The sequence below is a fragment of the Leucopleurus acutus genome (assembly GCF_964270905.1).
Source record: "Leucopleurus acutus genome assembly, chromosome: 5".
Classification (NCBI taxonomy): Eukaryota; Metazoa; Chordata; class Mammalia; order Artiodactyla; family Delphinidae; genus Leucopleurus; species Leucopleurus acutus.
Genome location: NC_139147.1, coordinates 71980241 through 72007950, shown reverse-complemented (window position 1 = coordinate 72007950; position 27710 = coordinate 71980241). Strand labels below are relative to the sequence as shown.

Here is a 27710-nt window from a genome sequence, read left to right as displayed (position 1 = left end):
AATTGAGATGTTAGCCGAGAGTCCCTGACATAGTCCTGATGAGCGTACTTCACATTACAGTGGCTTCTGGGAGCTGGGTGTGGTGGTGTTAGCAATTATATTAGCAAAGGGCATATGGCCTATTCAGGAAGGAGTAAATGAGTGAGGTTTAGAAAGATAATTGATCCCAGTGTGAGAGGTATTGACAGTAGTAAAGTAATAGATCTGAGACTTAAAGGTCTTTTATGGCCTTGGGCTTTGCATTTCTCAGGAGTACAGATGTATCTATTCTAGTAAAAGTGCTCTTGGTTGCTATTTTTATATTCCCACTCATCTCATGGACTGAGAAACCAGTTAACAAAGAAGTGACCTCTTTCTTATATTTTTAGAAACCCTATTTGACCCATCCTTGTAGACCCAGGAGGGTGGGGAGATTTCCTTTCTTCTTTCCTGGATTCCACCCACTAACTAGCATACCAGAAAATCCTCTAGGCCTGTTTACCACAGCATGGTGACTGGTATACAGTGTGAGGGTAGCACTTCCAGTAGACCAGGAGGAATAGCTAAAAAAGAAACTGGCTAGCTTCATGATTTTGATCCACGAATAATTAGGTTGGGTGGCTTGTGAATGAATCATGGAATTTATGAGCAAAGCAAAGAGAGATAAAGACAGAAGTTCATTTGAGGCCTCGCCTCTCCTTGTCCTTTTTCTGGTCCTGAGAGTGTTTACTGGTTCTTTCTGAATGGCAGTTATGCTGGGTTTTAAATGATGTTTCCTTACTTTCAGATTGATTTTGTAGCCCATGATGACATCCCTTACTCTTCTGCTGGGAGTGATGATGTTTATAAGCACATCAAGGAAGCAGGTGAGTAAGTTGATGTGCATCCTCATTTTATGGAGTCTTAGGGGCAGTGACAAGAGATTCAACCACATCACTACTTTACAGAGGAAAATTTATACAGTGAAAACTTTAACATCCAGTTTCAGGTCGCACTTTGCTTAAGAGGTTAAGGTGAGCATAGCATCATATCCATCAATTCTCAGTCTAAACATTTACTTTTGATATCTCTTAATTTCAGGAAACCCTTCTCCAGCCCCATATTTTTCTTAATATTAGGGCCTTTCCTTACTACTAACTTTTGATTCAGTGTTCCTTCAGTGTTCCTTCTGTATGTTCCTTACTACTAACTTTTGATTCAGTGTTCCTTCCAGACTTTACTTAGTAATAACAGACTCTGCTTTATGAGGAAAGAAAAGGAATGTGGCTCCCAGTTTCCATCTAGTCCTACTGCCTGAGCTAATCAGAATGTCACAGTGTTTGTATGTGTTCTTGTGTTAGGCATGTTTGCTCCAACACAGAGGACAGAAGGTATCTCCACATCAGACATCATCACCCGAATTGTCCGCGACTATGATGTGTATGCCAGACGGAACCTACAGAGGGGCTACACGGCAAAGGAACTCAATGTCAGCTTTATCAATGTGAGTTCCAACCTCATCCTAGAGTTCCCTGGCCCTATAGGACATGTTGCCTCTCACTTCATCTAAGTTAAACTTGCTTTTCAGTCTGCTGTTATTATCACCTCCAAAAGCTCAGTGGATACCTCTTTGCACATAACGCTATGCCAGGCTCTTTACAAAGAGCATATGGATGTATCTAGAGGCATTTTCTGCCTTTATGAGCTAGTATCAACACGTCGATATAAGGACATACAGCCAATTAAATAAATAAGAACGTGGAACTTACAAAGTACAGTACTTATATCAAATATATTTAAAACAGTGGTTCTTAACCTTTGTTCTTTTTGACTGGATGGTCTTTGCAAATCTGATGAAAGCTGTGGATCCTCTCCCTGGTGCATAGTAACACACAACATTTTGCATGCAATTTCTCAAGGCACATGAACCTAACTTTTAAAATTTGATTTATGAAAGCACGTTTATTTTAGCTTAATAAACAAACTGCTATACATTTTGTATATAAATTATACCTCAATAAAGTTGATTTAAAAAGAAGAAGAAAGCTGCTAACTGTATCTTCTACATAAGTAGTTTACCATGCTCCCTCACTTGCTCCCAGCTCTGTGAATTATGAATAGGTGAAATGGTTTCATTTAAATATGATTTATCTATTCAGGTAAACCCTAGCTGTTGTTAACAATCTAACTGTTGTTATACTGCAGAATCTATCTTTAGATGTTTAAAAATCCTAAACATATTCGCCTTCCCCTTCCCCTTTATGATCTGGAAATGAGAATAGTTTTCATTTGGCTAAAGACTCCTCCCCTCCCCTCCCTTTGGGAGGATTCATACCATTTTCCCTTATCTTTAGGGAAGCCTGTAGGACCAAAGAGTATCATCCTTATTTTGCGAATGAGCAAACAGACCTCTAAATATTAAAAAATTAAAAAAACAACTCCTCTGTAATCATAGAATAAGCCACTGATGGAGGAAAAAAATTCAGTACAATAGATGAATTACTTAAGTAAAAGGCCCACTATTTCCTTTTTCAACCTGTTACAGTTGGCTTATTGTTGGCAATATTGTGCAGTGATCTTGTTGCTCTCTCCCTATACATCTCCATCTAGAATGGGGTTTGGGTTTTGTTAGGCATGTTTATCTTCCAAGTTTATGTTTCATCTTAAAAAAATCTGACTTCGTTTGGTATGTGCCTATCTGTTACTGGTCTTACACTATACATTTAGTTTAGTCCTGGGCTCTACAATCTTAGAATTATTACACTTTTGTATAAGATGACCATCCAGAGCATATCTTATCTGTTATTATGCTGGAGAAGTATGGGATAGATTAAAGTGAAATTCTCAAGACTGAAAGGAGTGTCAGTAGAGTGCCAAACCAAGTCTTTTCCTTCCCCTTAGTATGGAAGGTCAGAATGAGTATTATTTCTCAGAGCAGTTATTTCTTTATCCAGGAGAAGAAATACCACTTGCAGGAGCGAGTTGACAAAGTAAAGAAGAAAGTGAAAGATGTGGAGGAAAAGTCAAAAGAATTTGTTCAGAAGGTAGAAGAAAAAAGCATTGACCTCATTCAGAAATGGGAGGAGAAATCCCGAGAATTCATTGGAAGTTTCCTGGAAATGTTTGGTCCAGAAGGAGCGCTGGTATGTTCTTTCTTGCTGGATAATTTAGGGAAATTCATGAAAATCTGGGGAATTCTCATGCTGTGGAAGGAATTATAGAATCCTTGAGCAGAAAGGGACATTGACGTTAAGAAGTTATCTAATCTGTTCCCCTTGTTCGGCAGAACTATATTTCCACTATCCCCAGAAAGTTTTTAAAAATCTTTACAGAAAGAGGTTATACATTCTCCTAAATAATTTTGCCAGCTCTCTATCAACCTCCAAATATGGTGACAAGATAAGTGAGTAGCCTTGCCCAGCTTGCTTCTACATTATAGTTTTAGGTGGAAGGGAAGGAAAGAGCAAAGAGCAGTAAAAAGAAAGCTGCCTGCACTACACACAGCTGCTGCAGGACCGTTGGGTACGGTGGGAATTCTGTCCTTGAGGAGTAGCAGGGTCTTTTCGAGCCAAATAAAAGGTGCCTGTGTAGCTATGAGCAGATGAGCCCTAGGATATCAGGAACGATCTGACTGTGAGGGTGTTTGGATGCCAGAATAGATTATTCTGGGAGTGTATGGAATTTTCTCTTCAGAGAACTCCAAAACTAGGATAGGTACCCTTTTGTCTGAGTTAATTCCTTTGTTTTTGCCTACAGCCTAGACTACAGACCCAAGTAGCCTTTTAAGAATTCCTTTGACGTAGAGGTCAAGGATTGGGTGACAGTGGATAGCAGGTGGGAACCCTTAGATACATAGTATAGCATAGAGCACTTTGGAGAGGAAATTGCTTAGGATTATAGCTATGTTCCTCCTCTGGCTTACTTGATCACTTTTGACATTACAGAGGGCACTCGTGATAATTTGAAGTCTCATATCCTCCAGTGGTGCTTCAGTAGGATCCATAGGTTTCTTCTAACTCTTTCTTTTGGTCTCCCCAGAAACATATGCTGAAAGAGGGGAAAGGCCGGATGCTGCAGGCCATCAGTCCAAGGCAGAGTCCCAGCAGCAGTCCCACTCGTGAACGCTCCCCCTCTCCCTCTTTCCGGTGGCCCTTCTCTGGCAAGACTTCCCCGCCTTCCTCCCCAGCAAACCTCTCCAGACACAAGTCTGCAGCCTATGATATCAGTGAGGATGAAGAAGACTAATTTTTCATCTCTCCTTTCCTCTCCCCTCCCTCTGTCCCATCACCTTCAGAAGCTCTCTGTTGAATTCTGAATTGTGATCCCAACACTAAACCTAAGGACAGCTACAAAGGAAAGACAATTGGGGCAAGAGTACTTAGGATGGGGGGACCAGACAGCCTATCCTCTGAGAGACATCACCCACCCCCACCAAGAAAGAGGCTAACTACATCTTAGAAGCCTGTTTGGCATCCATATACCTTCCCCATGGACTTTGCTCTACTGTTTATGTTCATGTGATCTTGACAGGGAAATTGTCATTTTTATTAATTTTTAAAAAATTAGTCTTTCAAATGTAGTAAATAGAACTAATTTTTTGCCCCCAAGGAGTGGGCAGAAGGAAGCGGTGTAATACCCAGAGGACTTTTCTTCCTGATACACTATAGTATTTGCCTTCCGTTCTGAGGCAAAGAGGCAAACTGTTTTGCCAAGTCCTTCAGGCAATGAGCCATGCTGATGGGTGATTTGGAGGGGAAATATCATAATTTTGGTTTCCTTTAAAAAAAGTAAAAAGCTGAGTAACAGTCACAAATCCCCTAAGTGTACTGCTGGCACATGTGTCAATGTGGCTATGGGAAGAAGGAGATCTGAGTTTAACTTTTCTTGCTCCCTGAGGAGTTTCTTATTGGACCCAATGGGGTCCATGAAGACACTGATGGGGATGGAACCAGACCACATGGCATCTGCTACGGTTTTTCTGCTGTGTTCATCTTCTCAGAAAACTCTGTTGCCCAGTTATTTGGGAGCTCTTGTCAATCTCTTTCCTGTAATCTACCTTTAAAGGGAGGAACACTTCCAGGTTTAGTCTGATTAAGGAGGGGAGTGGGACAATACTCAATCTTATGCAAAGTCAGTTTTGATTAATTTTCTTCCTGAGAGTAAGTCCCTGGCCCTGTGACTCCTATTTTAATATTTATTACCTAGCTTTTTACAGAGGATACTTTGTAAATGTCTGCAGTTTGAACATGATCTGTTAATCCATGTTGCTCATAGCCATATCGAATATTCAGATTTGCACAGAACATAGGCACAAAAGCATAAGGAAACACACCCCTTTCTAAAGCCTTTTCTTGACCTCTTCCCCTCTTAAGAGTGTCCTTCACTGGAACCAGTGCTCCATGAGGTGTTTATTTTCCCCTGAGAGTTGGCAGCTGGCAGGGACTCCCGTCTGCTGCCCTTCCAGCAAGTCACCGAGCAAGGGCTCACTTTACAAGAGTGTGGTAGGTTCCCTCCCTCTCACTCTACCTGGTTCCACCTCCCCTGGTGTGTTGCCCAGGGGATTCACTGCTTAAATTTCACGTCAGAGAATGCTGAAGCTTAACACTTGCTGTTGAGCATAAGCTCCTTTTAAACCTCTAGCATCCTACAGTACATGACCTAGCAGATCATCATCTATCATAATCCTGTAGCTGGGTTCAGGGTGAAAAATTGCTTATGTCCAGGCACCATCCCATCACTCATAAATACCCCTTGTGGGGGTGGCGTTTTAGTGTTTTCAGCTAAGAAAACCACATCTTATCTTTCCTTGCCCCTGTGCTAGGGCTGTGAGCATCTCATAGTCCCCCCCCAAACACCTTCTGTTAAAACTTGCTCTTCTGCCTGAGGGTCGGTGACTAGAATCACTGCCTACCTGCACAGCAGGACTACCTAGGTCTTCAGATCATCCAGAGAGGCAGAGCACAGCAGAGTAGAGGGACAAAGAGGGGGAAACCTCTTGTCCTGATGGCCTATGAAAATTACATTTCTAACTGTTCTCATGAAGTGCTATTTTTACTATCAAATCTGGTTTACACAAGCTTTGGCTTGGAATCCTTTTTTTGGAACAGTTGAAGTTAATGTTTTCCTATATTACTCAGCTTGATATGATCAAGCTGATATGATCACATATTTTAACTTGCTGCTTCAGTCTTGCCTCTTTGGGAATTCTGCCCGTTTCTGTCAATAGGAAAGCAGTGAAATCACCACTGAAGCCCACTTACGTGTTCTCTCAAAGTACACATGTTATCCAAGTGTATTTGGAAAATGAGGTGCCCAGAGTATGATTTTCCTCCCTGCAGTCACTCTTCTCACGTGTATTGTCTGGATCTTAAGTTTTTGGTCCTCCTCCTCCGCTCTGTAAATGGGCTGCTTTGGGCATATCCTGTCCTTGGAATATGACCTCTAGGCTGACAAGCTCCATGAGACTGCTAGCACCAGCATGTGCACATGTTCTTGGAAAACTCTCACCCCTTTTGGTGAACCTCTGTGGCCTCAGTCTCCTAACACTAGTATATCTTCAAATAATTTTGACTAAAAGCAAAAAATTTTATGGCGTGGCATGCTAGATACTTTGGGATAAATGTGATCCTACATGCCAGACAAGGGTGGGTGGGTGGAAGAAGCTATTGGGATGATGCATTGTTTGATCATCTGTGCCTAATTAAATGAGGTTAGAGGTTCGCATTCCACAACCATGCATGTGATCTGTAAATCTTTAAATATTATTGTTAATATTAACTTCTAACATTAATTTTAATTAACTGTTTCCCTGAATCCCACACACAAAGCTGTCAGCCTGAATAGATCAAATGTGGCAGAAATGGGAGAGCCTTAAAAGTTGCTTGGCTTCCAGTGGTTAAGAATCCACCTGCCAATGCAGGGGACACAGGTTCAAACCCTGGTCCAGGAAGATCACACATGCTGCAGAGCAACTAAGCCCATGCACCACAGCTACTGAGCCTGTGCTCTAGAGCCTGCGAACCACAACTACTGAGCCCACGCACCACAACTACTGAAACCCACAGGCTCTAGGGCCCGCGTGCCGCAACTACTGAGCCCACGTGCCACAGCTACTGAAGCCCGCACGCCTAGAGCCTGTGCTCTGCAACAAGAGAAGCCACCTCAATGAGAAACCCACGCACCACAACGAAGAGTAGCCCCTGCTTGCCGCAACTATTGAAAGCCCACGCACAGCAGCAAAGGCCCAATGCAGCCAAAAAAAAAAGTTGGTTGGCCTCAGAGCCTCTCGCTGTAAGATAGAAGGGGAATGGAGACAGAAGCCCTGTAGCCGGTGCTGAGGAGGTGCCATTTCAGCAGTTACCTTGAGATGAGCTGGGCAAAAAGTTTGCTTTTTTCATACACTACACTCAGTAGCACTGAAGGATGGAGGTTGAAATTGTAGAGGAATAAAAATGGATCATTTGTACTGCTGCAGCTGCTTCTGATAGCTAGAGCCAAAGACCATTATCTTGCTGAGGCTTGGGTAAGAAGGTTGGGGATGCAAGGAGGTTGAAAACCTTGAATGAGAGAAAAAATTTGAGGGAGGTCAAGAGAGCTTTTGACCTTTTCTGATCACTGATAACTTCCTAGGCAGCACCTGAGTTACATTTTTCTTACTTTTGACCACACAGCTGTCCAGGCAGTCTTTGAATATTCCCTCCACAATGGTTCTTCACAGTGATTTTTATTCTGTTTCTTGATGTATGGGTAGCTTTTGTTTTTCTGGAGCTCATTGCCTTTTTAATCCTGTTCCAGACCCTATATCTAAAATCTTTCCAAATCAAGTATATTTCACTGCTTTTGTTTAATTCCCTAAAAGCCATAGCTTTTACATTTTCTGTCAGCACAAACTATCACCAGAAGTTGAATCAGTACAGGTAGGAAAAGAGCTCCCTTAACAATGTTTTTAACTAATGGTATTTTTTTTTAACCTTACCAATATAAGTATTTTTAAAGTTATATTTTTCAAGGTCATGCAGTGATTGTTCTTGTTTTCTCTCACAGAATAGATTGTCATGGGATAAAGAGTGGTCCCTAGCTATAATTTTTCCAAGTAAGTAGAACATGTTCTTGGGATTATACTATTAAATGTTAATTTTCTTTAAAACAAAGGAGAAAGATACTCTGCCAAAGTTTAATGTTAGTATTCAGATTGGGGTAGAGAACAAAAGTACTTGGTTTAACATTAGGATGACTCCAGTTGTGGTTTTTTTAGCTTCCAAGTGGGCTTTCCCACCCTTCTTAGGGAGGCACTGACTGCTTTGAACACAGAGACTTGATTGGTTGAGTTGTTTTATATTGAGGATCCTGAACAGAACGAGTCTTGGAAAAAAATTCTGGCCTTGGCATGAATGTTGGCCCCATCACCAGTGCTGGTGTCCACAAGGACGTTTTCCTCAATTGGTGTTCAGTATATTGCTCTCCTGTCTGAGTGTTATTAAATTGTTCAGTTATTTTGGCTTTTGTCATTAGCCAAATAAAGGAAAAGTGATTTTATGTAATGTTCCATTTTCTGTGTTTTTGACCTTGTATACATGTGTATGATGTGTTTTATGTATTTGGGGCTTTTACCTGTACTATCAATTCCTTTGCTTTTGCATCCTAATTTGGGGGTTTTACCTGTATGATCATTTCCTTTGCTTTTGCATCTTAATTTGTCTCTCCATAATAACTCCATGACCATATTATCGGGATTCCTTTTGCTGCTTGGTACAGAAGACTAAAAAAGCCATTGTCTCACAAAGGGAGGCTGATCCAGATCTCCCAGGTTTAATGTCATCAGTGCCCTACTGACACATCTGTAAGGGAAAGAACACCTTTCATCTGTTCTTCAGAAGCCTGATTTCTTCGAGAGTTTGGGCTGATACTATTTTGCCTGGCTGAGTTCTATTCCTGTTATTATACCAGTAAAACTATCACATACTCTTCCCCCTTTCATTTGCTTTGGGAAACCTCAGAGTAACCTTTTAATATACAAGCTTTATGGGCTAGTAGTGGCACACACAGAGGCAGTGTGCCCAGTTGTAGAACATCAAACTCCATCCTGTTTGTTTATTATAAAACTTAAAATACCTTCCTCAGGCAAGATCCAAAACAATTTCATCCTATTGCATAGTTCACATTCGTGTCTACAGTCAAGTGTATACCATTAGCCAGCTTGCTCTGACAATGGAATCCATCCCCATTTGGTCAAAGCTGAGGAACAGTAAAGAAATCTTGTGCCCATCTAATGAGTGCAGTGTCTCTTTCATTGTCCACGCAATCCACCTCCAGCTTTGAGGTTCAAATCCAGGTTTGGAGAAGAGAAAGGTTCATATCCAACCTTGTCGTCTTTCCTTCGGTAGTATATTCGTGTGAGCACGGTTATCAGAAAAGTCTCCAGGATGAGGAGGTGGCAGTTCATCACTGCAGCATGGGGCAAAATATAATGTAGGTTATACTAACTTACAGAGGTGGTATACCACTAGCAGCCTTGGCATATGAGTTGAACAACACTTTCTCCAATTTGTCCTCAAACCAGGACCTAGAGATATTAAGTTGTCACAGGTAACATAGCAGGTTAATAGTAGAGCCAGAGCCAGAACTTGGCCCTCTACCTCCTGCAATTTGAGGCTAGCACTAAACATTTCTTTTGCATGTTTCATCAGCATGTTTCATCATGACTTCTGCTTCCTAACCACACCCATTGCTCTCCCTGGAGCTGAGGGTTGAACCCATGGCTTCCTGGGTTGGCCATCAGGGCTGGCCTCAAGCTGTGGGATTGCAGCTCTCCTCTGTGTGATCAGAGAGGTCATAGTCTGCTTAGAGCTTCTGCTAGATTTCTTGCAGGTTCCTTTCTCAGTATTCTGAGCAGAACATTCTGAGTATTCTGAGATTGGCTGGCCCAACTTCCGTTCTAAGTTCCTCTCCTCCCTGACCTCCCCCTTTTGTCCATCCTGGAATAGAATAGGAGCTCCTACGTGCTCACCTTGAGACCTGATTTTAGAAGAAAAGGGAGGCGAACAAGCAATCTGCCCACCGTTGGCCAAGACTGAGAAGATGGATGGCTGCAGGGCAGTCAGAATAAGGAGAACCTGCAGAAGAGAAAAGAGAAGTGAGGGTAGGGGCTCAGCATCCCCGGCACTGAGGCCAGCTGGCCCACTGCTGTGTTTGAGATGTGTCTTGTACTTGCCCTCTCTGAGTACACTTTTGTGAAGCACAGCCTCTTCAGGGCAGACTTGGCTTTTCTAGGCTTCCCCACAATAATCATGGGCAGGCTCGGCAATCACAGGGCTTTTACCCGCTAGCCTGACCCTGAGTGCTTCTGGGGCCCAGATCCTTTCTGTGCCCCTTCAGTCCCTTACTCTATTTTAGGCTCTTCTGTCCTCTGTCTTCCTCTGGACCCTCCAGTTCTACCTACTATGTGCCTGTAAGCGGCACCTGCTTAGATCAAACGAGAATTTCTGTGAAATCACTCTGTTAACTGTAAAGGAGTCATTGTGCCTTGGTAATAGGAGAAGGGCCCAGCAAGGAGACAGAAAGAATGAAGTGAGAAGGGAAACAATATTGGGCTAGAAGTCACTGCATTTGGTGGAAAGGTTATCTCTGGGCTTAGAGAATGGAAAGTGTAAAAAGTAAACAAACGTGAGTTTTAGAGAATTGTCAGAAAAGATGTGAAGATGAAGAGGCAGTGTGATGAGAAGAGATGTGGGTCTGGGAGTCGACAGATCTAGGTTTAAATTCCAGTCCCATCCCTTATGAGCCTTTGAACAAGCCCCATAACATCTCAGTTTCCTCATTTGTAAAACAGAAATAATAATGACTCTGAGGATTATAGTGAATTTAAATGTAATTAATGTATGAAAAGTGCCTAGTATGTGGTATAGACACTTCATAGTTGTAGCTGTGATAATGCTGATGTTTCTGGTGGTGATGAATTGCAGGTTTTTAGAAGTAATGGGTAGTAAAGAAAAGAGAAAAGCAAAGGTATAAGAAATTAAGGTTTGATAATACATGTGTTATGGGTTGCATTGTGTCCTGCAAAAAGATACATTGAAGTCCTAACCCTTAGTACCTCAGAATGTGACCTTATTTGGAAAAAGCATCATTATTTTGCTAACTAATTAGACATAATTAGTTAAGATGCGGTCATACTGGAGTAGGGTGGGTCCTTCCTTATTCCAATATGACTGATGTCCTTATAAGAAAAGAGACACAAGACACAGACACATGAGGGTAGAATGCCAGGGATGACAAGGATTGCTGCAAACCATTGGAAGCCAGGAATAGTCAAGGAAGGGTTCTCCCACAGTTTTCAGAGGGAACACGGGCCGCTGACATCTGGCCTCCAGAACTGTGAGACAACACATTTCTGTTGCTTTAAACCACCCAGTTTGTGATATTTTGCTACAGCAATGCTTGGAAGCTATTAAAACACAGGAAAGCAAAAACTGGGAAAGGGCAGGGATTCTTTTCCAAATCTCATAGGAAACCTAAGGCTTAAGAAGATTCCCGGACCCACTTTTATCCTTTATTAGTCTCAGCTCCTAACCCCTATTATTTGTGGCTCATTATTAACCATCTTTTCTCTCCCAGGGTATAGTTACCTGGAACAGAACAAATTTGGCTCCTATGTTCTGCTCGCCCAGGTGCAGCTTGGCTTGACGAAAAAGGATGCCCAGGGTCCACAGAGCTAACAGGGTGGACACACCAAGGAAAACGTTGATCCATAGAGCTGTGCTCTTCTCTGAAATCTGGTGGCAGGCCAGAAAGTAGTCAATGAGGAAGCAAGCCCTTTTCTCCTTTTATTTCCCCTCTCCCATGGTGGGAAAGGTAAAAAAGCCCCAAAGCCTTGGCCCCTTCCCATTTCTTCTCTCCCCATCAGAGTCCCTGAGCCTCTACTTTTCCACAGCCACCCTGTCCCTGGGGCTACCCCATTCCTGGGGCTCTGAATTAGGGGCTATTGGCTCCAGCTATTCCTTCTAGAGTCACAGGTATTTAATGAATCTTGGCCTCTGCTGCCCCTTACTCCTGACTTACATCTGCTGGGTCATAGATGCCATCAGGGAGGAGAAACAGGCCCACCAGGCTCAGTGTTATCTTGAAGAAGGCATACTGGAAGGGGCCCAACATCAGCAGCTGAAGCTTTTTCCTGAAGTGGGAAGAGGGTTAGGACCATGGACCCACAAACCACCCACCCCAAGAAGACCTTCCAGCTCCCTCACCAGGCTCCGCCATCATAGACATCAACATGGTCAAATGGATGGGGACTTCGGAAGAAGCCAGAATGTTGAGAGAGTTGGGAACCCTCCTTCTTGCCTCCCACTCACCCTCAGACCAGAATGCTGCCTTTGAGTAAGAACTGAGTGTTGACCCCAACCTCATTAACTGAAATAGACGGAAGGGGAAAGTAAATAGTCCAAAATCCAGTTTGCTCTGTGTGGTAAAGTTTGTAGGGGACAGTGAGCTTAAGTGATGGGAACTTTGGAGTTCTCCTTCCTCTGCTCCCCTTACCCCTGCGTGGGTGCCCAATGTGTGGACCCTGGCTGCGGGATGCCCACCCTTTCATCACTGGGTTTGTTCCATAAAAGCCTAATTCCATGAGGCTTGAAGCAGGGCTGAGAGAGCCAGCAGAGGCTCTTGGGAGAGTGCAGGAAGAGGCTAACCTGTTCTTCCAGGCGGCCTCTCCCTCCCACCTTACCTGGTGAGCATGAGTTGTGGGCAGCAGGGGCAGCAGCAGCAGCAGGGGCCTGTGTGGATCATCACTGGGGTGTCCTTCAGTGTCCTTACTACTGCCTCCTTCCCACCAAAGCCTTCCACCATGACCTGCATCAGCAGGTAAAAGCACATCGCATAAAACCTGGAGTTGGGGGAGAGGTGGGCCTGAGAGTACACAGAAGGGGAGGTGGCAGCAGCTGATAGGACAGCCCTTCCTGCCAAAGAAAAACAGACTGCAAAGGGGCCAGGGAGAGGTGGGGCTTCCTGAGGGGATCAGGTAGGGGCTAGGCGTTTTGAGTGTGTGACCCAAGAGGAAGTGAGAGAGAGGACAGGGTGGGAAGAGGGCAATTTCAGGCTGTGGGAATGAAATGGTGCCTGAGGATGAACTGGAAGTTCAAGGGCTCTATTTATGATCAGTTGGTTTGCACGGATTTATGGAAGGGATAGGGGATAAAAGAAGACATGGACTCTGGAGTCCTGGGGTTGAGGGGAGCAGAGTGGGGGACCGCAGAAGGATATCCAGTTCAGCTGGGGGCAGGGCAGGACACTCACGAGGTTATGGCCATTTCCACGAGCATGAGGGCACGAGGGATCCAGAGACCAAAGCAGCAGAACACAGACACTATCTGCTTGGAGAAGAGCAAGGAGCTGGTTAGGGCAAGGAAGGAGGCTTCGTGCTCACCTTTTACAACAAGGGCTCAAGGAAGCAAAACCTAAACATTCGAGGCACCATTACTTCAAAGTGACCAGCTGGAAAAATAACTAGTTAAAGTGACCTTGAGTCAGGGGGCTCTTTTGAAGACTATCTCAACTTATATCACTGGGGTAAGAGTAGGTCAGTTCATCTTTAAGATGTTATTAGAGCATCTGATGTCTTGAGATGGCCCAGGCAGATGTCATCTGGCAGGAAAGGACTTCAGGGGCTTTGTTCTTCCCCCCAAACAGACAGAGCTCACCACATGGAAAGAGAAGTCCCATTTTATGACCTGGGAACATGCCAAAGACCTATCTGATAGCTGTGGGAGCGAGTTAAAAAGACCTATGACATAAGCGTAGAGTGAGCATGACCCCATGGGAGAAGATTCTTTTCCTCCTACCCTCTGAGGAACAGGGAGTTGGTGTGTCCAAGAAGGAGGCTTGCAATGTTGTAGCAGGGGAGTAGCGAGTGAGGCTGCCGGTGGGCTGAGAGGGTTCTTCAGCTGTTTCTGTGGCTCTAAGATATTTCAAACGCTCCATCCCACTGCCTGTTGACCTTCCAGGCATGGGGTCCTGACTGCAGATATCAGACTAAAACCCTCACCCTAAGGTGGTAGAGGAAGGCAACTTGAATTGTTGAGTTTAAAGGAATCCTCAAGATGGACCCTGCCTCCCCTCCAGTCCCTCTCAAAAGGCAGCTACGGGGCCCTCACCGTGGGCGCAGAGCTGCTCCAGAGCAGAGTCTTCCTCTTGATGGGGCAGTAAGTGTTCTTGTATAGGTAGACAGCATCCTCCAGGTAAATGGCAACTGAGCCCAGGGCAAGCAAGGTCATGATGACCGTGAGAGAAATTTCCACAGGGCCCGATGCTAGAGTTGAAAGAGAGGGCAGACTCCAGTGAGCTGAAGATCAGGACTGAGGAGCAGAAGATGTGGGCTTCCTCATGTGGATCTAAATTGCTTTACCATATCTAGAATGACCTGGTCTAGGCCCCCTCAGGCAGAAGATGGGCTATTTCTTAGATCTAGAGTATCCAACATGTGACTAAGAAATAGTCATTCTTCTGCATTCATGAGAGACTAGACCAGATAATTCTAGGTATGGTAAGGCTTCTCTGAACCAGGATATAGACACCAAACAAGTTTGTACATAATTAGCAAAAATTCTAAATTAGGAGGTCAACAGGGTTTATTCAGTTTTCTATTTCAGTGTCAGGTGTTTTGCTAGCAGAACAGGGACCAATTAACATTATAATTAAAGCAGAATATAACTCTTGGTTTACTTTAGAACTGTTTAAATTTGATTTCAAAAATTATGTCACAAAACTGGGACATAGGAAGGGACTTTAACAAAAGAAATGGGTATGAGTAAAGACTCCAAGGACATATGACCCACGTTGGCCTCACACTTAGTCTTACATTAAATGTGGCCCAGTAGCTCTCTTTAGTGTTTATTGAAGTCATTTGAGGAGTTGTTAAAAAGTAGCTGTCCAGGCCCTATCTGCATAGATGCTGTTTCAACAGATCTGGAACAGATCTGGGATGGACCCAGTAATCCACATTTTAAACAAGCTCGCCTGATAATGGTCAGAGGATAACAAACAATTTTTCAACAAACACCAGTGAAGCTCCTCTGGCCTCACCATTGCTAACAGGAAAACATTAATAGAGTCACAATATTTGTTTCTGAACATTTTCTAACCAATGCAACAATTAGTTTTAAACAAAGGGTTCTGTGTCCTCAGTGACTAAGCCTGGACCCTCATTTATCCAAGTCTCTTCCCTAGTTGGCAGACTCCTTCCTTTAAGCCACTTAACTGGCTAGATGACAGATGAAGTGAGGGAAGACTGCCAGAGTCCAAGCCACTGTCTTATTACATTGGGAGTAAAGTATGAGGAAGGCATTGGCTGGTCTGCCCTATGTTTTGGTGACTGGGGGCAGCTCAGGCCGAGATATTAATGCTGACACCAAAACAGGGAGGAAGGAGACCATACCACAGTAAAGACTTGAGTTGTCATCTGGGTCAGTCATACCTGGTGGCACCACAAGGTGGCACCACAAGGAGCAACCAGGACAAAGGTGAATTTGTCAAAAAATATGTTGATCCTGGTGGTTCTTATTTCAGGGCACACATTTTTCTCTCTGTTTCTGTTTACTTTAGCCAAGAGGCCCTTTACCTCTGACCACAGTTAGGTCTGTGATCAATCCAGAGGACCTGGCATGGGGAAGGTGGCCCTTGGATTCCAGGTCCCAAGTTGTACTTCTGAAGTCAGTAGTAAGCTTTTCCATTCTATTACAGGCCTCAAAAGACAGGACTGTGCTATTTTTCTTCCCTCCTCCCCATTCCTGCCTCCACCCCGCCTCCACTTAATTAGGATACAGCCCTCTGGGTGACCAAATTACTGGCTTGGCATTGCTGTTGCTGTTTAACTCTGTTGCCTCTTTCTCAATTACCTCTACAGATATTGCTCCAGTAGGCTCTGCAAATTTTAAACATTAAGAAAACAAAACAAAACAAACAAACAAAAGCCAAAAAACACCTGGTTGCAGTCCTTTATTAAAAAGAGACTTTACCTTCCTTCCTTGAAACTTTAAAAATATAAACATCATGGGGTGGGGGCTGACACAATTTTACCCTTATACAATAAAAATGTGGATTTAAAACAATTATGATTGTTTTATCATGAGATACACATAAAGCCTTCCATATATCAAAATAATTCCAGATAGATTAAAGAGATAAACCTTTAAAAATCAAACAGGGAAAATTGAGAGAAGGAAAAGAAAAGAGAGAATTGTATCTTCATCAAGACTTTGGAGAGGGAAGACCTACCTAAGCTTAGGTGTAATCCAAGAAATCACAGTGAAACGATGGTCAAATTTGACATAAAGAGTTTAAACTTCTGAATGTTAAAAAAATATATAGGCAGCAAACAGACTGGGGGAAAGCATGTTTAATAAATGTGTACACAAGTTTAAAATTTTTATTACATGAAGAAAATAACAAAAACAGAAGGCTCTTGCAAATGGGAAAATGATACTAACACAGTTCAGGAAGTGGGAAAATAGTCAACCTGCCTAGCAGCCAGAGAAGAGCAAAATAACAGTAATATATTATTTTTTGTTTTATTTAAAGATAATGTTTCTAATATTAGTAATAGCCCTACATTTTAAAAAATGTAAATGTCCAACAATACTGAAATTATTATGTAAACTACTCAATAGAATATTATGCAGGTGTGAAAAATTTGTGCATACCATAAAAAAATCTTTGCAAAGACTATGTACTAATATTTAAAAAAATGTGTTAACACTGTTTTAAAAAACAGAAAAACTTATTAACAGATCCACACATTTATGGTCATCAGATTTATGACAAAGGCTTCACTACAATTCAGGGGGAAAGGATTCTTTTTGAGAAAGTGCTGGGTTAATTGCATCTCGTTTAATATGCAAAGTGATAAAAAAGAACACTGACCCCTCCCTCACATCATACAAAAATACCTAAATGTGAAAGTTAAAACAATAAAGTTTTTTTTGTTTTTTGTTTTTTTTGTGGTACACGGGCCTCTCACTGCTGTGGCCTCTCCCGTTGCAGAGCACAGGCTCCGGACGCGCAGGCTCAGCGGCCATGGCTCACAGGCCCAGCCGCTCCGCAGCATGTGGGATCTTCCTGGACCGGGGTACGAACCCGTGTACCCTGCCTCGGCAGGCGGACTCTCAACCACTGCGCCACCAGGGAAGCCCAACGATAAAGTTTTTAGAAGAAAACAGAGAAGTATACCTTAATGACTTTGAGATAGGCAAAGATCCTTTTAAAATAGGACACAAAAGCACTAATCATAAAGAAAAAAAATTGATAAACTGGACTTCCTTAAAATTAAGAATTTCCATTTGACAAAGAAAACCATTAAGACAATGAAAGGGCATGCTCAGACCGAGAGAAGATATTTGCAATACAAGTACCCAACAAAAGACTCGTATCCATAATATATAAAGAATTCCTATCAGAAAGAAAAAGAACACAATTTTTAAAAGTGAAAAAGACCTAAACAGTAACTTTTCTAAAGAAGATATCCAAATGTTCAAGAAGCATAAAAAGGTGCTAAATATTAATAGTCACTGGGGAAATACAAATGTGAGGTGCCATTATATACCCACCAAAAGGGCTAGAATTGCTTTTAATTTTAATCATCCTTTGACCGATGATTCTAAGTGCTGGTGAGGATGAGAAACAATTGGAACTCTCACACATTGCTATTGGGAGTGGTGCCACCACTTTAGAAAACAGTTTGGTAGTATCTATTAAAGCTTAACCTACACCTACCCTGCGACACAAGAATTCCACTCACGGAAACATATTTAATAGAAATGAGTGCCTTAATCACCAAAAGAATGTTCAGAGCAGCATTGTTCATAATGGCCAAAACTGGAAACAGTCCACATGTTCTTCAACAAGAATACAGATATGAGCTTCCCTGGTGGTGCAGTGGTTAAGAATCCGCCTGCCAAATCAGGGGACACGGGTTTGATCCCTGGTCCAGGAAGATCCCACATTGCCGCGGAGCAACTAAGCCCGTGCGCCACAACTACTGAGCCTGCGCTGTAGAGCCCGCAAGCCACAACTACTGAAGCCCGCACGCCTAGAGCCTGTGCTCCGCAACAAGACAAGCCACCGCAATGAGAAGCCTGCACACCACAACGAAGAGTAGCCCCCGCTCACCGCAACTAGAGAAAGCCTGCGCGCAGCAACGAAGACCCAGTGCAGCCATAAATAATAAAAATAAAAATCATTGCCCTTTACTGTATGTAATTTATGACGAAAACAAACAAATCTTTATGTGAACAAAGCAGAATGCAAAATTAGCAAAGGGAATTTCCCTGGCAGTCCAGAGGTTAGGACCTGGTACTTTCACTGCCAGTGGCCTGGGTTCAGTCCCTGGTAGGGGAACTAAGATCCTGCAAGCTGCGTGGTGTGGCCAATAAATAAATAAAAATAAAAATAAGTAGCATGGTAAAATTATAACCATGTTTAAAGGATTTGGGGAGAGAAAGGTAGAAAAGAGTTGATGGAAAGAGTGGGGCCCTAATATCTTTATCATATAAAATGGAAAGTGAAGAAGTACTGTCCATAGTTGGCAGAATAAGAAATAAAATATAGGTATAGTATATACAGCTATACAGATAACCAACTAAAAATATTGACATAACTATGTGGAAAGAGTGGAAGAAGTTTGGTGCTAAGTGAATTAAACTTTCATGTATTATAGAGGCAGCTACAGATAATGTCCAAAATTGATACCACAGGAAATAATGGTAATTTGAAGGTAACTATCAGAATAATCATGATCTAAAAAAGGAGGATGAATCATCAGCTAAAAAAGGAGGACTTCCCTGGCGGTCCAGTGGTTAAGACTCTGTTCTTCCACTGCAGAGGGTGCGGGTTTGATCCCTGGTCAGGGAACTAAGATCCTGCATGCCGTGTGGCATGGCCAAAAAAAAATTTTTTTAAAGAAAAAAGAAATGAGAATAAATAGGGCAGGGGATAGTTGATTTTCTTTAGTAGCCTTTTTGTACTATTTAAATTTTTAACACATGTTCATGTGTTACTTTGATAAAATAAAAACGTTAAAAAATCATTGCCTAGAAAAAAGCCTAGAAATTAATTAACAATGCTGTCTTTGAGTGATGATACTGTGGGTGGCTTTTGTCCTCTTTCTTTTCCAATTATTCTATAGTGAATACGTATATTATAACAAAAAGTTTTTTTTAAACACATACTTTGCCAAACATAGAATGACGTGAAAAAATTCATATGATATCATGCTTATAAAAACAGGACATAAAATTGTAGTATAGTATGATTTCCACTAATGTTAAATAAAAGCATAGAAAACAGAACTTATGCTACGATATTTGCAGTGCTGGTCTTGAGTGGTGGGACCATACATGACTGTTCCTCTTTTCACTTTTCTCTATTTTCGTACTGACTTCATTGAATTATTTTTACAATAGAAATGTTTAGTTAAAAAAAATACAGATAAAATATAAAGTCCAGATAGGCAGAAACCAAAATTAATTCAGTAGATTTCTAAAAACCAACATCCATTGTTGGGAAGGGGCATACCGCTGCAGGCTTCTCCTTGTGGGATTCCCCCACCCCCTACTTGACTCTTGTCCTCATCAGCTCACTGAGAGCTGAGAGTGGAAACAGCCCTTCCAGAAGCCAACAAGTGTTCACTGTCCTTGACTGTTCCCCCTCCTTGAAAATCTCCCTCCCCTTGACCCCCAGAACCACAGTTCTCCTGATTCCTCTCCTGGTCTCTGACCCTAGGTCTCCTCTACTGATTCCTCATCCTCTCCCGTACCCTGTGTTCTCCAAACTCAATCGCTCCCTCTCGCCTCTTCTGTTTATTGAGGTTTAGGATTTCCCTACCACTCCTCAGCCTCCCAACAACCACCTGAGCTGTTTACACCTCCAGAACCTTATGGTACTTGGCTTCTGTCTGTTCGTCTTTCCTCCCTGAGCTCCCTGTGGCGGGCTCCTTCCTATCACTGAGCTCTCTGCTCAAACCCCCCTCCTCAGCCAGCCTCCCTTGAGCATCCAGTGTGGTGTTACCTCCTCTCCCCAAAGCTGCCCCCAACAGTTAGGTTATTTACATATTTATTTACTTGTTTGTTGTCTATCCCCATCGGAGTGATGGTAGTATAAACTCTGTGAAGGCAGGGATTTTGTCAGGCTTGTTTTCTGTTCTATCTCCAAGTGCATGGAACAGTAACTGTAACTATTTGTTGAATGAAAGAAATGACCCCATGAGAATTCTTATTGTCATCTCCATTTTATAGGTTTTACTCAGGAAACTAGGCTTAGGGAGTTGAGCACCTCACCCATGGTCACACAGCCTGGAAGTGATGGAGCTGGGATTTAAACCCAGGGGTTCCTGACCCTAAGTCCATTCTTCACCATTACACATGCTGACTCTTGGTGTGTGTTCACATAGCTATGGAAGGAAATGTGGAGTGATATAAACGATCAAATGCAGCCCTAAGGTTGCTTAAGTTGATGAAGGTGGAGGTGAGCCATATTCCAACTGTTCAATATGGAAGTGCTTGTGCAGTTTCTTGTATCTGCTGGCTTTGGTGTTCATACTTGCAGCATCTACTGACTCTTGTATCCACTTCCATAACACAAAAGTATGAGAGAGAGAACTTCCTTAGCATACATAGCCCGACACCACTACTCTACTTCAAATTCATCTATCTTCTTGGAAGATTGTCCTCTATCTTTTTTTTTTTCTGCATCTTAACAGATATTATGGAACAAAAGTATCCAGTGGCACAAGGATCTTTGGAAACACTTTAAACAAGGTTAAACATGTTTCTTTCCTGTGGAGTATACCAAGTTTTAAATCTGATTTATATTGTTAATTTCCAAAAGGAGGTTACAGAATATACATTTTGCAAAACTTATTTTTCTACAGGCTCTGTTTTCATGGAGCACTCCTTGGCATTAGTATTCCAAAGAACACGTTTTGGGAAATGCTTGTCTAACTCACCTGTTCGAATACAATTATACCTTTAGCAACTAGCAAATTTCCCACTGTATCTGTAACAGTGAAGATTACTTTTTTAAATAATGAAAACAATATAAGAACACTAAAACTTTGAAAAAAGAGTATCACCATAATCCTAGCTAGTTCCTAACCAAAAATTATTTTCATTTTTGCATAATGTATTTCCATGGAAGTTAAGAGCATAGGCTCTGAATTCAAAGTAATATTCCATTTACTCCTTGCTCTATAATCTTGGGCAGGTTGTTTATCCTCCAATTAAACCTCTTAGCATGGAATGTAGTATTTGCTCAGTAAAAACTAGGTTTAAAAAAGCATCCTGTTATATGTATAACTGATTCACTTTGTTATAAAGCAGAAACTAACACACCATTGTAAAGCAATTATACTCCAATAAAGATGTTAAAAAAAAAAAAGCATCCTGGTTAAAGTTCATACATATTGTATTACTGCAATCATACTGTAAAATTTTGCATTCTGTTTTTTTCATGTAACATTTCATCACAGCCTGTCAAAAATTATTTTTATAATTATTTTTAAAATTATAAAGATTTAAAAAATATAGTAATAGAGCAAATATTAATATATCCATAATCCATTTTAAAGAGTGTTATGATATTGCCAACTTTGCTTCAAAAGTTATTCTTAGAAAAATAAAACATTACAGATGTACTTGAAGGCCCCTCTATATACCTCCTGGATCCTTCTCACTTCCCTACCTCATCTCCCAGGGCTAACTACTATTCTGAAGTTGAGGTGTATCTTTTCCTGTATGTTTTAATTTTTTACAATATATGTACATACTCAACATATTATATTGCTTTGCACTAAAAAAATCTATATAAATGGTATTATCCTGTGAAATGCTTTTCCACTCAACATTGCTTTCATGGTTGTTATTATTTTCATTGTGACAAACAAATGCTACCATAAGCATTCTTAAATGTGTCTCCTTGGCATGTATAGGAGAGTTCCTCTATTCAAACACTTAGAATTAGAATTGCTGGGTTGTAGGAGATGAGAATCTTCAGTGTTAAAGGTATCTAATTACTCTTCAAAGTGGTTATACCAATTTGTACTCCCACCAGCAGTCTATGAGAGTTCACAGTTCACCTTAAATTCACCATCACTTGGGATTATCAGACTTTCAATTTTCATCTTTGAGAGAGTAGTGAAATTTTATTTCATTGTTTAACTTGAGGTTCCCTAATTCCTAACAAAACAGATAATCTTTTTGTACCTTTATTGACCATTTGGGTTTCCTCTTCTAGTATGAATTGTATGATCATCTATTCTATCTAATTTTTATTGGGTAATTTTTCTTATACTGACTAATCATCCTTTGTTGGTTATAAGGCTTGAAAATATCTTCTCCCAGTCTTTGGTTTGGCTTTTAACATTGTTTATAGTGTTTTTAGTTGTACAGAATTTTGTTTGCTTTATGTAGTCAATCTTCAAGATCATTTGTGCTTTCTTGTGTTTTATTTTAGAAATTATTCTCTGCTTCCAACTATAAGGATATCTTGCCATATTTTCTTTTGTAAAAATGTTTGCATTTACATTTAGGTACTTAATCTATCTGGATTAAAGCTATATTGGAGTTATTTTCATGTTTATTTACTTGCCATAGGGACAGGCAATTGTCCAGCATCACTCCTCAAAGAGTCCATCCTGTCCCACTGATGTGTATACCATCCTTTTATATAGCAAGTCCCCAAGTGGCCATGGGTCTATTTCTAGACCCTCTTTTTTATTTCATTTTTCTGCTTGTCAGGCCCCTTGTGAAACAGGAGGGAAGGGGGAAGGACACAACCTCTAAAAACCATAGCTCTTGAGGATGTGACATAAACTGGTTAGAAACAACCAGGTCCAGGATAGTGGAAGATTCAACTTCCAGTGGACCTTGAGCCTCATTATACACAGATTGTAATATATTAGCATATGCTAAATGGCACATCCACAGGTGCTATGACAGTTTGGAGGCCAACCATAAAAGGACAAAAAATGAGCGGTGCCCCAATTCCTGGAAATCTCTGCCCCTTCCCCAAAATAGTTGGAATAATCCTCCCACTAGTTAGCCTATGAAATTACCCAGCTCACAAAAACTAATCACCCCATATTTCAGGGCCTCTCGCTTTCTGAGATGTGTCACACTCTGTCTATGGAGTGTGTAGCTCTGTAAATAAATCTACTTCTTACCTATCACTTTGCCTTTCACTGAATTTCTTCTGTGCAGAAGCATAAAGAACCTGGGCTTCAGTAAGTCCTGAGACCAGGCATGTGATTTCAATGAAAAGACAGTGGGGAACTTCCCTGGAGGTCCAGTGGTTAAGAGTCCTCTCTTCCACTGCAGGGTGCATGGGTTTGACCTCTGGTCAGGAAACTAAGATGTGACATGCCGCTCAGTGCGGCCAAAAATAAATAAATTTTTTTTTTAAAGGAAAAAAAAAAAAAAAGACAGTGGATTCAAGTCCCAATCTGAGTTGTGTGGTTGCAGTTATTACATTATTGCTTTAATTACTCTAGTCTTGATATATAACCCTTAATATCTGGTAGGGCACATACCTTCCTTACTCTTTATCAAAATTGTCTTGGCTTTTCTTGGTCCTTGACTCCCACAAATAAATGTTTGGATCAGTCCATTAAAAAAATAATTGTGTAGGGATTATAACTGCAATCATATCACAGGCATTTCAAAAACAGATTATTGAAAGTTTCAATAGTTCTTCCAGAATAGTTCTTTCTTAAATGGCATTTAATTTAAGGAATAACAGAGTTTATAAATGAAGGAGGAAGGGGTTTCACCACATCCTCCAATGGGCACCTCTTCCTGACTCTCCTATTTCTGTCAGTGTCATCACCACTGTCCAGATTCTTGGAGTCATCATTCAGAGTTTCTTTTTCCTTCACTTACCTTGTCTAAATATTTACCAGATTGCCTGCTCTTTCTTTGGATTGCCTGTATTTTCCAATCTTCCTTTCCTTTCCCTGACACTGATCTGACTCAGGTTTTGCCCTTCCTGCTGGGCTGGGGCAATAACCTCCAATTTATACCCCTGATTCTCAAGGCTCTTCTTCCCCAAAGTCTATCTTGATTGCTGATTAATGATCCTGAAACACTATCAAGCCCCTCCCAATCTCAGAGCCCTTGTCCGCTCCTTCTGTCTGCGGGATAAAGTACAACTCCTCTGCCTGACACTCATCAGGCCCCACCTTACCTGCCCAGCCCTCTCAATTGTCCCCTGCTTCCCCACCTGTAACCTTGACTCTTGCCAGATCCAGCTCCTCAGTGTCTGGAGAACCTGCCTGCACCTTCTATCTCCACCCCAACCCCAGCCGTGCCCACCACCGGCTCTCCACTTTCCAACTGCTACCCACTCCAACAGTTCCACTTGGGGACAAGGCAGCTGTCCAGACTACCAGGCTCAGAATGGTCTCCCTGCTTTGAACATCCCTGGTGCTTCTATTTGCACATTTTGTAGCAAAGCAATGTGAGATCCATTTTCATTGTGTAAGGAAGGATTTCCCAATCTCAGCACTATTGACACATTGGCCCAGATAATTCCTTGTCCTGGGGACTTTCCTTTGTTTCCAGGGCAACATCCCTGACCTCTATCCACTAGATGCCGGTAGCACCCTCTAGCTGTGGCAACTGAAACTGCCTCCAGACATTGTCAAAAGTCTCCAGTGGGACAAAATTGCCTCTGGTTGACAATACTGGTGTGTTGTCACGCAGTAGGGAAACCAAATAAAATGTGGATGGGAGCCACATTTGCTTTTCAAGATGCTAGGATCATTTGATTGTCCTGTTTTACGTGTCCAAGGAATAAACAGAGTCCCATCATCTGCCTTTCACTTTCAAAAGCAATTCAGTAATAGGATCTAGTTGGCCAACACTGTCAGAATACTTTTACAGGTTCACCTAAATTTTCAGAACATTATTCATAATAACCATCCCACTAGAATCGTACAGACCCTCTCCTGAGGAGGATGTTGCGCACACCTCAAGGGCATTCTATGGGGCTTTGGGCACCAGCTTGAGTCCCTGGGTGGCCCTGGGGTCTGAAAAATGCCCCAGACCACTGTCCCCAATTTGAGCTGGGGAGGCCCAATATGCAGCTTTGTCTGTGGGCCATGTTGTCGCGCCTCTCTTTTGGTCTTTTGTCTCCTCTAGGAGTTGTTCTTCTCCCAGGTTTTTACCATGACAGACAGACACTGGGCCAGTCATCCTCCCAGGCCCTCCAGGCTGGCTAGCTCAGGACCACCTTTCCTCAGCTCCTCTCAGCTTTTCTGACTTCCCCCGGGATGTTCAGTTTTTCCCTCCTTTCAGTTCCCTCTACAGAGGGTCCCTGACTCACCTCTCAGAAGTTGGGCTGCTGTGGGAGGGTGAGAGAAGCAGGCAGAGGGAATGCTGTAATTGGTTTTCAGTACCTCCAGAAGATCTGCCGTGTACCTGGAGAGACACCAGCGTGTGTTCAGAATATGGGGACCTGGGGACGGGGAGGGTAGCAGAAGGAACACCAGCAACCTGACATTCCCTCAAATACTCCTGGGTTCAGGGAGCTTGTCCATCTCCCCTCAAGGCCCTGACTCTTAGAGGGAATGAAGAATTGGCCTGGGTCACTGTGTAGGGCAGGCTGCTACCTAGGCCATGGGTAGGTCTGGCTGCAGTGCTCAAAAAGCCCATAGTCCATTTTCTCCACTTCCGTTGGGGCAGAAGCCCAGAGGTTAGCTAAGGAGAAACAGCAGGGTCCCAGAGAAAGAGTGGACCCTTAGTACCAGGAATGGATCTCCAGCTGGTCAGAGCTCTGTGCATGCCCCCCATTGCCCCCACCTCTGGGATCTTTCTCTCCCTGGTTGGTGGCCAAAGCCAAGGCTCTGAAGGGTCACACACTCGCCCTACCCCACAGTGTCCCTGAGGACCTTGTGGGATGGCCAGACCATTATTAGTCCTGGGTCATTCTGTGTGCTGGGAACCAAAGGGCCCTGAGAGGGAGGTAGGGACAGGTCAGAGTGAGAGGGGCCCCTGCTGCTTAGCAACCGGCTCCTGGCTTGGGGCTTGACTCCCTCACTCACCTGGGATCAAGCTTTATCTGAGTCCTGTCTGGCTCCATTGTCTCCTTTTTCTCTCCGGCTTTCCTTCCCGGCAGGCACTGAGGACCCAGGAGGGACAGGCAGGCGTGGGCCCCGGGGAAGGTGGCTCCTGCCGGCTCTGCTGCCTGCGGGACTGGGCTGTGGGTAGGTGGAGTGGCTGGGTCTTCCCCTCTGGCTCTCTCCCTTCTCAGGCCTCCGTGCCCACAAGCTCCTATCTCAGAGTTCACCGCAGAGGAATTTGATCCCCTCGGCTGGCTGGTTGAGTTCCCTGGTTCCTACTCCTCCCTGTCGGTAGGTGTGGCCCCTCCTTCCTCCCTCCCACAAATGCCTCTGGCCGCCCCTTGCCCCCAGCCCGCCCTCACCCTCCATCCCTCCTAAGGAGCCTTTTAGAGACAAAATCCTTGGTCCTCCCGGCAAAACCCCCTGGTCAGCAACCCCCTCTCCCTCAGAATCTGGCTGGAACGCTGGCTCTGTCCCCCTGAAGATGGAAGTCAGGGCTGAGGCCTTGACTGTGTTGGTGCTGTTTGCTTGGAGTGTGGAAGGGAGGGCTAGCCGGGAAGTCCAGACAAGGCTCATGTGGGCTTCCCAAAGCCCAGCCCACAGCATCCTGATGACAGGCTCATCCAGTCAAACAGCAGCCCCCCCACAACCCCCGAAGATGCAGCAAATGGGGAATGGGGGAGGGTGTATTTGAGAGGCAGAGTTACTGAGTGAGATTTCTGGGCATTTTGACAGATTCTGAAAAACCGCCAAATTGTATGCTTCTGAACTATTTTATTGATTGGTGATTTCTCTTCTCTCTCCAAGTAGATTTAAACCTGTTTAAGGCCAAGCATAGCACCCCTAAGTTCCCAGCACAGGACCTCACACATACTAAGAATTGGTTGCATGAATGATAAAATAATAAAATCATAGCAACAGTAGCTAATGTATATTGAGCATTCATGCACGAGGTGCTGTAGGAATTGCTGCATGTTCCTTATCTCATTTAAACCTTACAATTACTCTTACGAGGTAAATGCTATCTTTATTCCCACATTACAGATAATGAAACTGAGGCTCAGAGGCGTTATGACACCAGGTTGGATAGAAAGACATGGAGGTGTGGAGAGAGGCAGAAGGGACCTGGATCAGGGGCTGTGTTGAGGCTCAGATGAAGTTTTCGATAGTAAAAAAATGGAAGAGAGAAGAAAAAAGGCCCATGAGAGGGTCAAGAGAATCAGTTCTGGGAAGGTAGAGAAATCCCCCCGCTCTGGGCTGGTAAGTAAATACAATCAGAGGAAGAAGTTACTGATGTGGACCAAGAAGACTCCCTCCTCCTGTCCCACAGCACCTCAAAATATCTCCTGAGTTTCAAGAAGAGCCCTCTCCCTCTTTTACCCTTCTCCTAAAGTACAGTTCTCTGGACAGGACAATGTAGTGATCCAGGAGTCTCAGGGACCAGTTACCTCCTAAGGTAGAGGGAAGGGCACAACACATAAGACAAGGGCACTAACCTCCGGAGGGTCCGTCGCCTGGGCCCCACCCTAGCAAGGCGCAGGCTGACTCAACTTCCTCAACCATTTCCACAGGAGTGTTCCATCCTCCCTGGGTCATTCATCTCTAGCCCTGTGAGAGGCCTTGAGCTTAACCGCCCAGAGCCCTGAACTTTAGACTT

The 27710-nt window shown here is 43.0% G+C and overlaps 2 protein-coding genes across 2 annotated transcripts in view; one reads left to right on the top strand and one right to left on the bottom strand.

Moving 5' to 3' along the window:
* The window catches only part of PCYT1A (phosphate cytidylyltransferase 1A, choline), a 44315-nt gene extending 35863 nt beyond the window's left edge, over nt 1-8452 (top strand). Inside the window, exons 6-9 of the mRNA XM_082840145.1 lie at nt 767-845; nt 1320-1462; nt 2913-3101; nt 3997-8452. Coding sequence (XP_082696271.1) covers nt 767-845; nt 1320-1462; nt 2913-3101; nt 3997-4203 — 618 coding nt within the window. The 3' untranslated portion in view covers nt 4204-8452. The remainder of the gene's footprint in view (nt 1-766; nt 846-1319; nt 1463-2912; nt 3102-3996) is intronic.
* A 77-nt stretch (nt 8453-8529) lies between these two features.
* On the bottom strand, nt 8530-26273 carry SLC51A (solute carrier family 51 member A). The gene is made up of 9 exons (XM_082839118.1): nt 26036-26273; nt 25318-25412; nt 14103-14257; nt 13246-13319; nt 12677-12835; nt 12016-12127; nt 11583-11729; nt 9965-10070; nt 8530-9402 (listed from the first exon to the last, which is right to left on the bottom strand). Exons 1-9 carry the CDS (start codon nt 26071-26073, stop codon nt 9245-9247), a joined length of 1044 nt encoding a protein of 347 aa, XP_082695244.1. The 5' UTR covers nt 26074-26273; the 3' UTR covers nt 8530-9244.
* Nucleotides 26274-27710: the final 1437 nt, after the last annotated feature.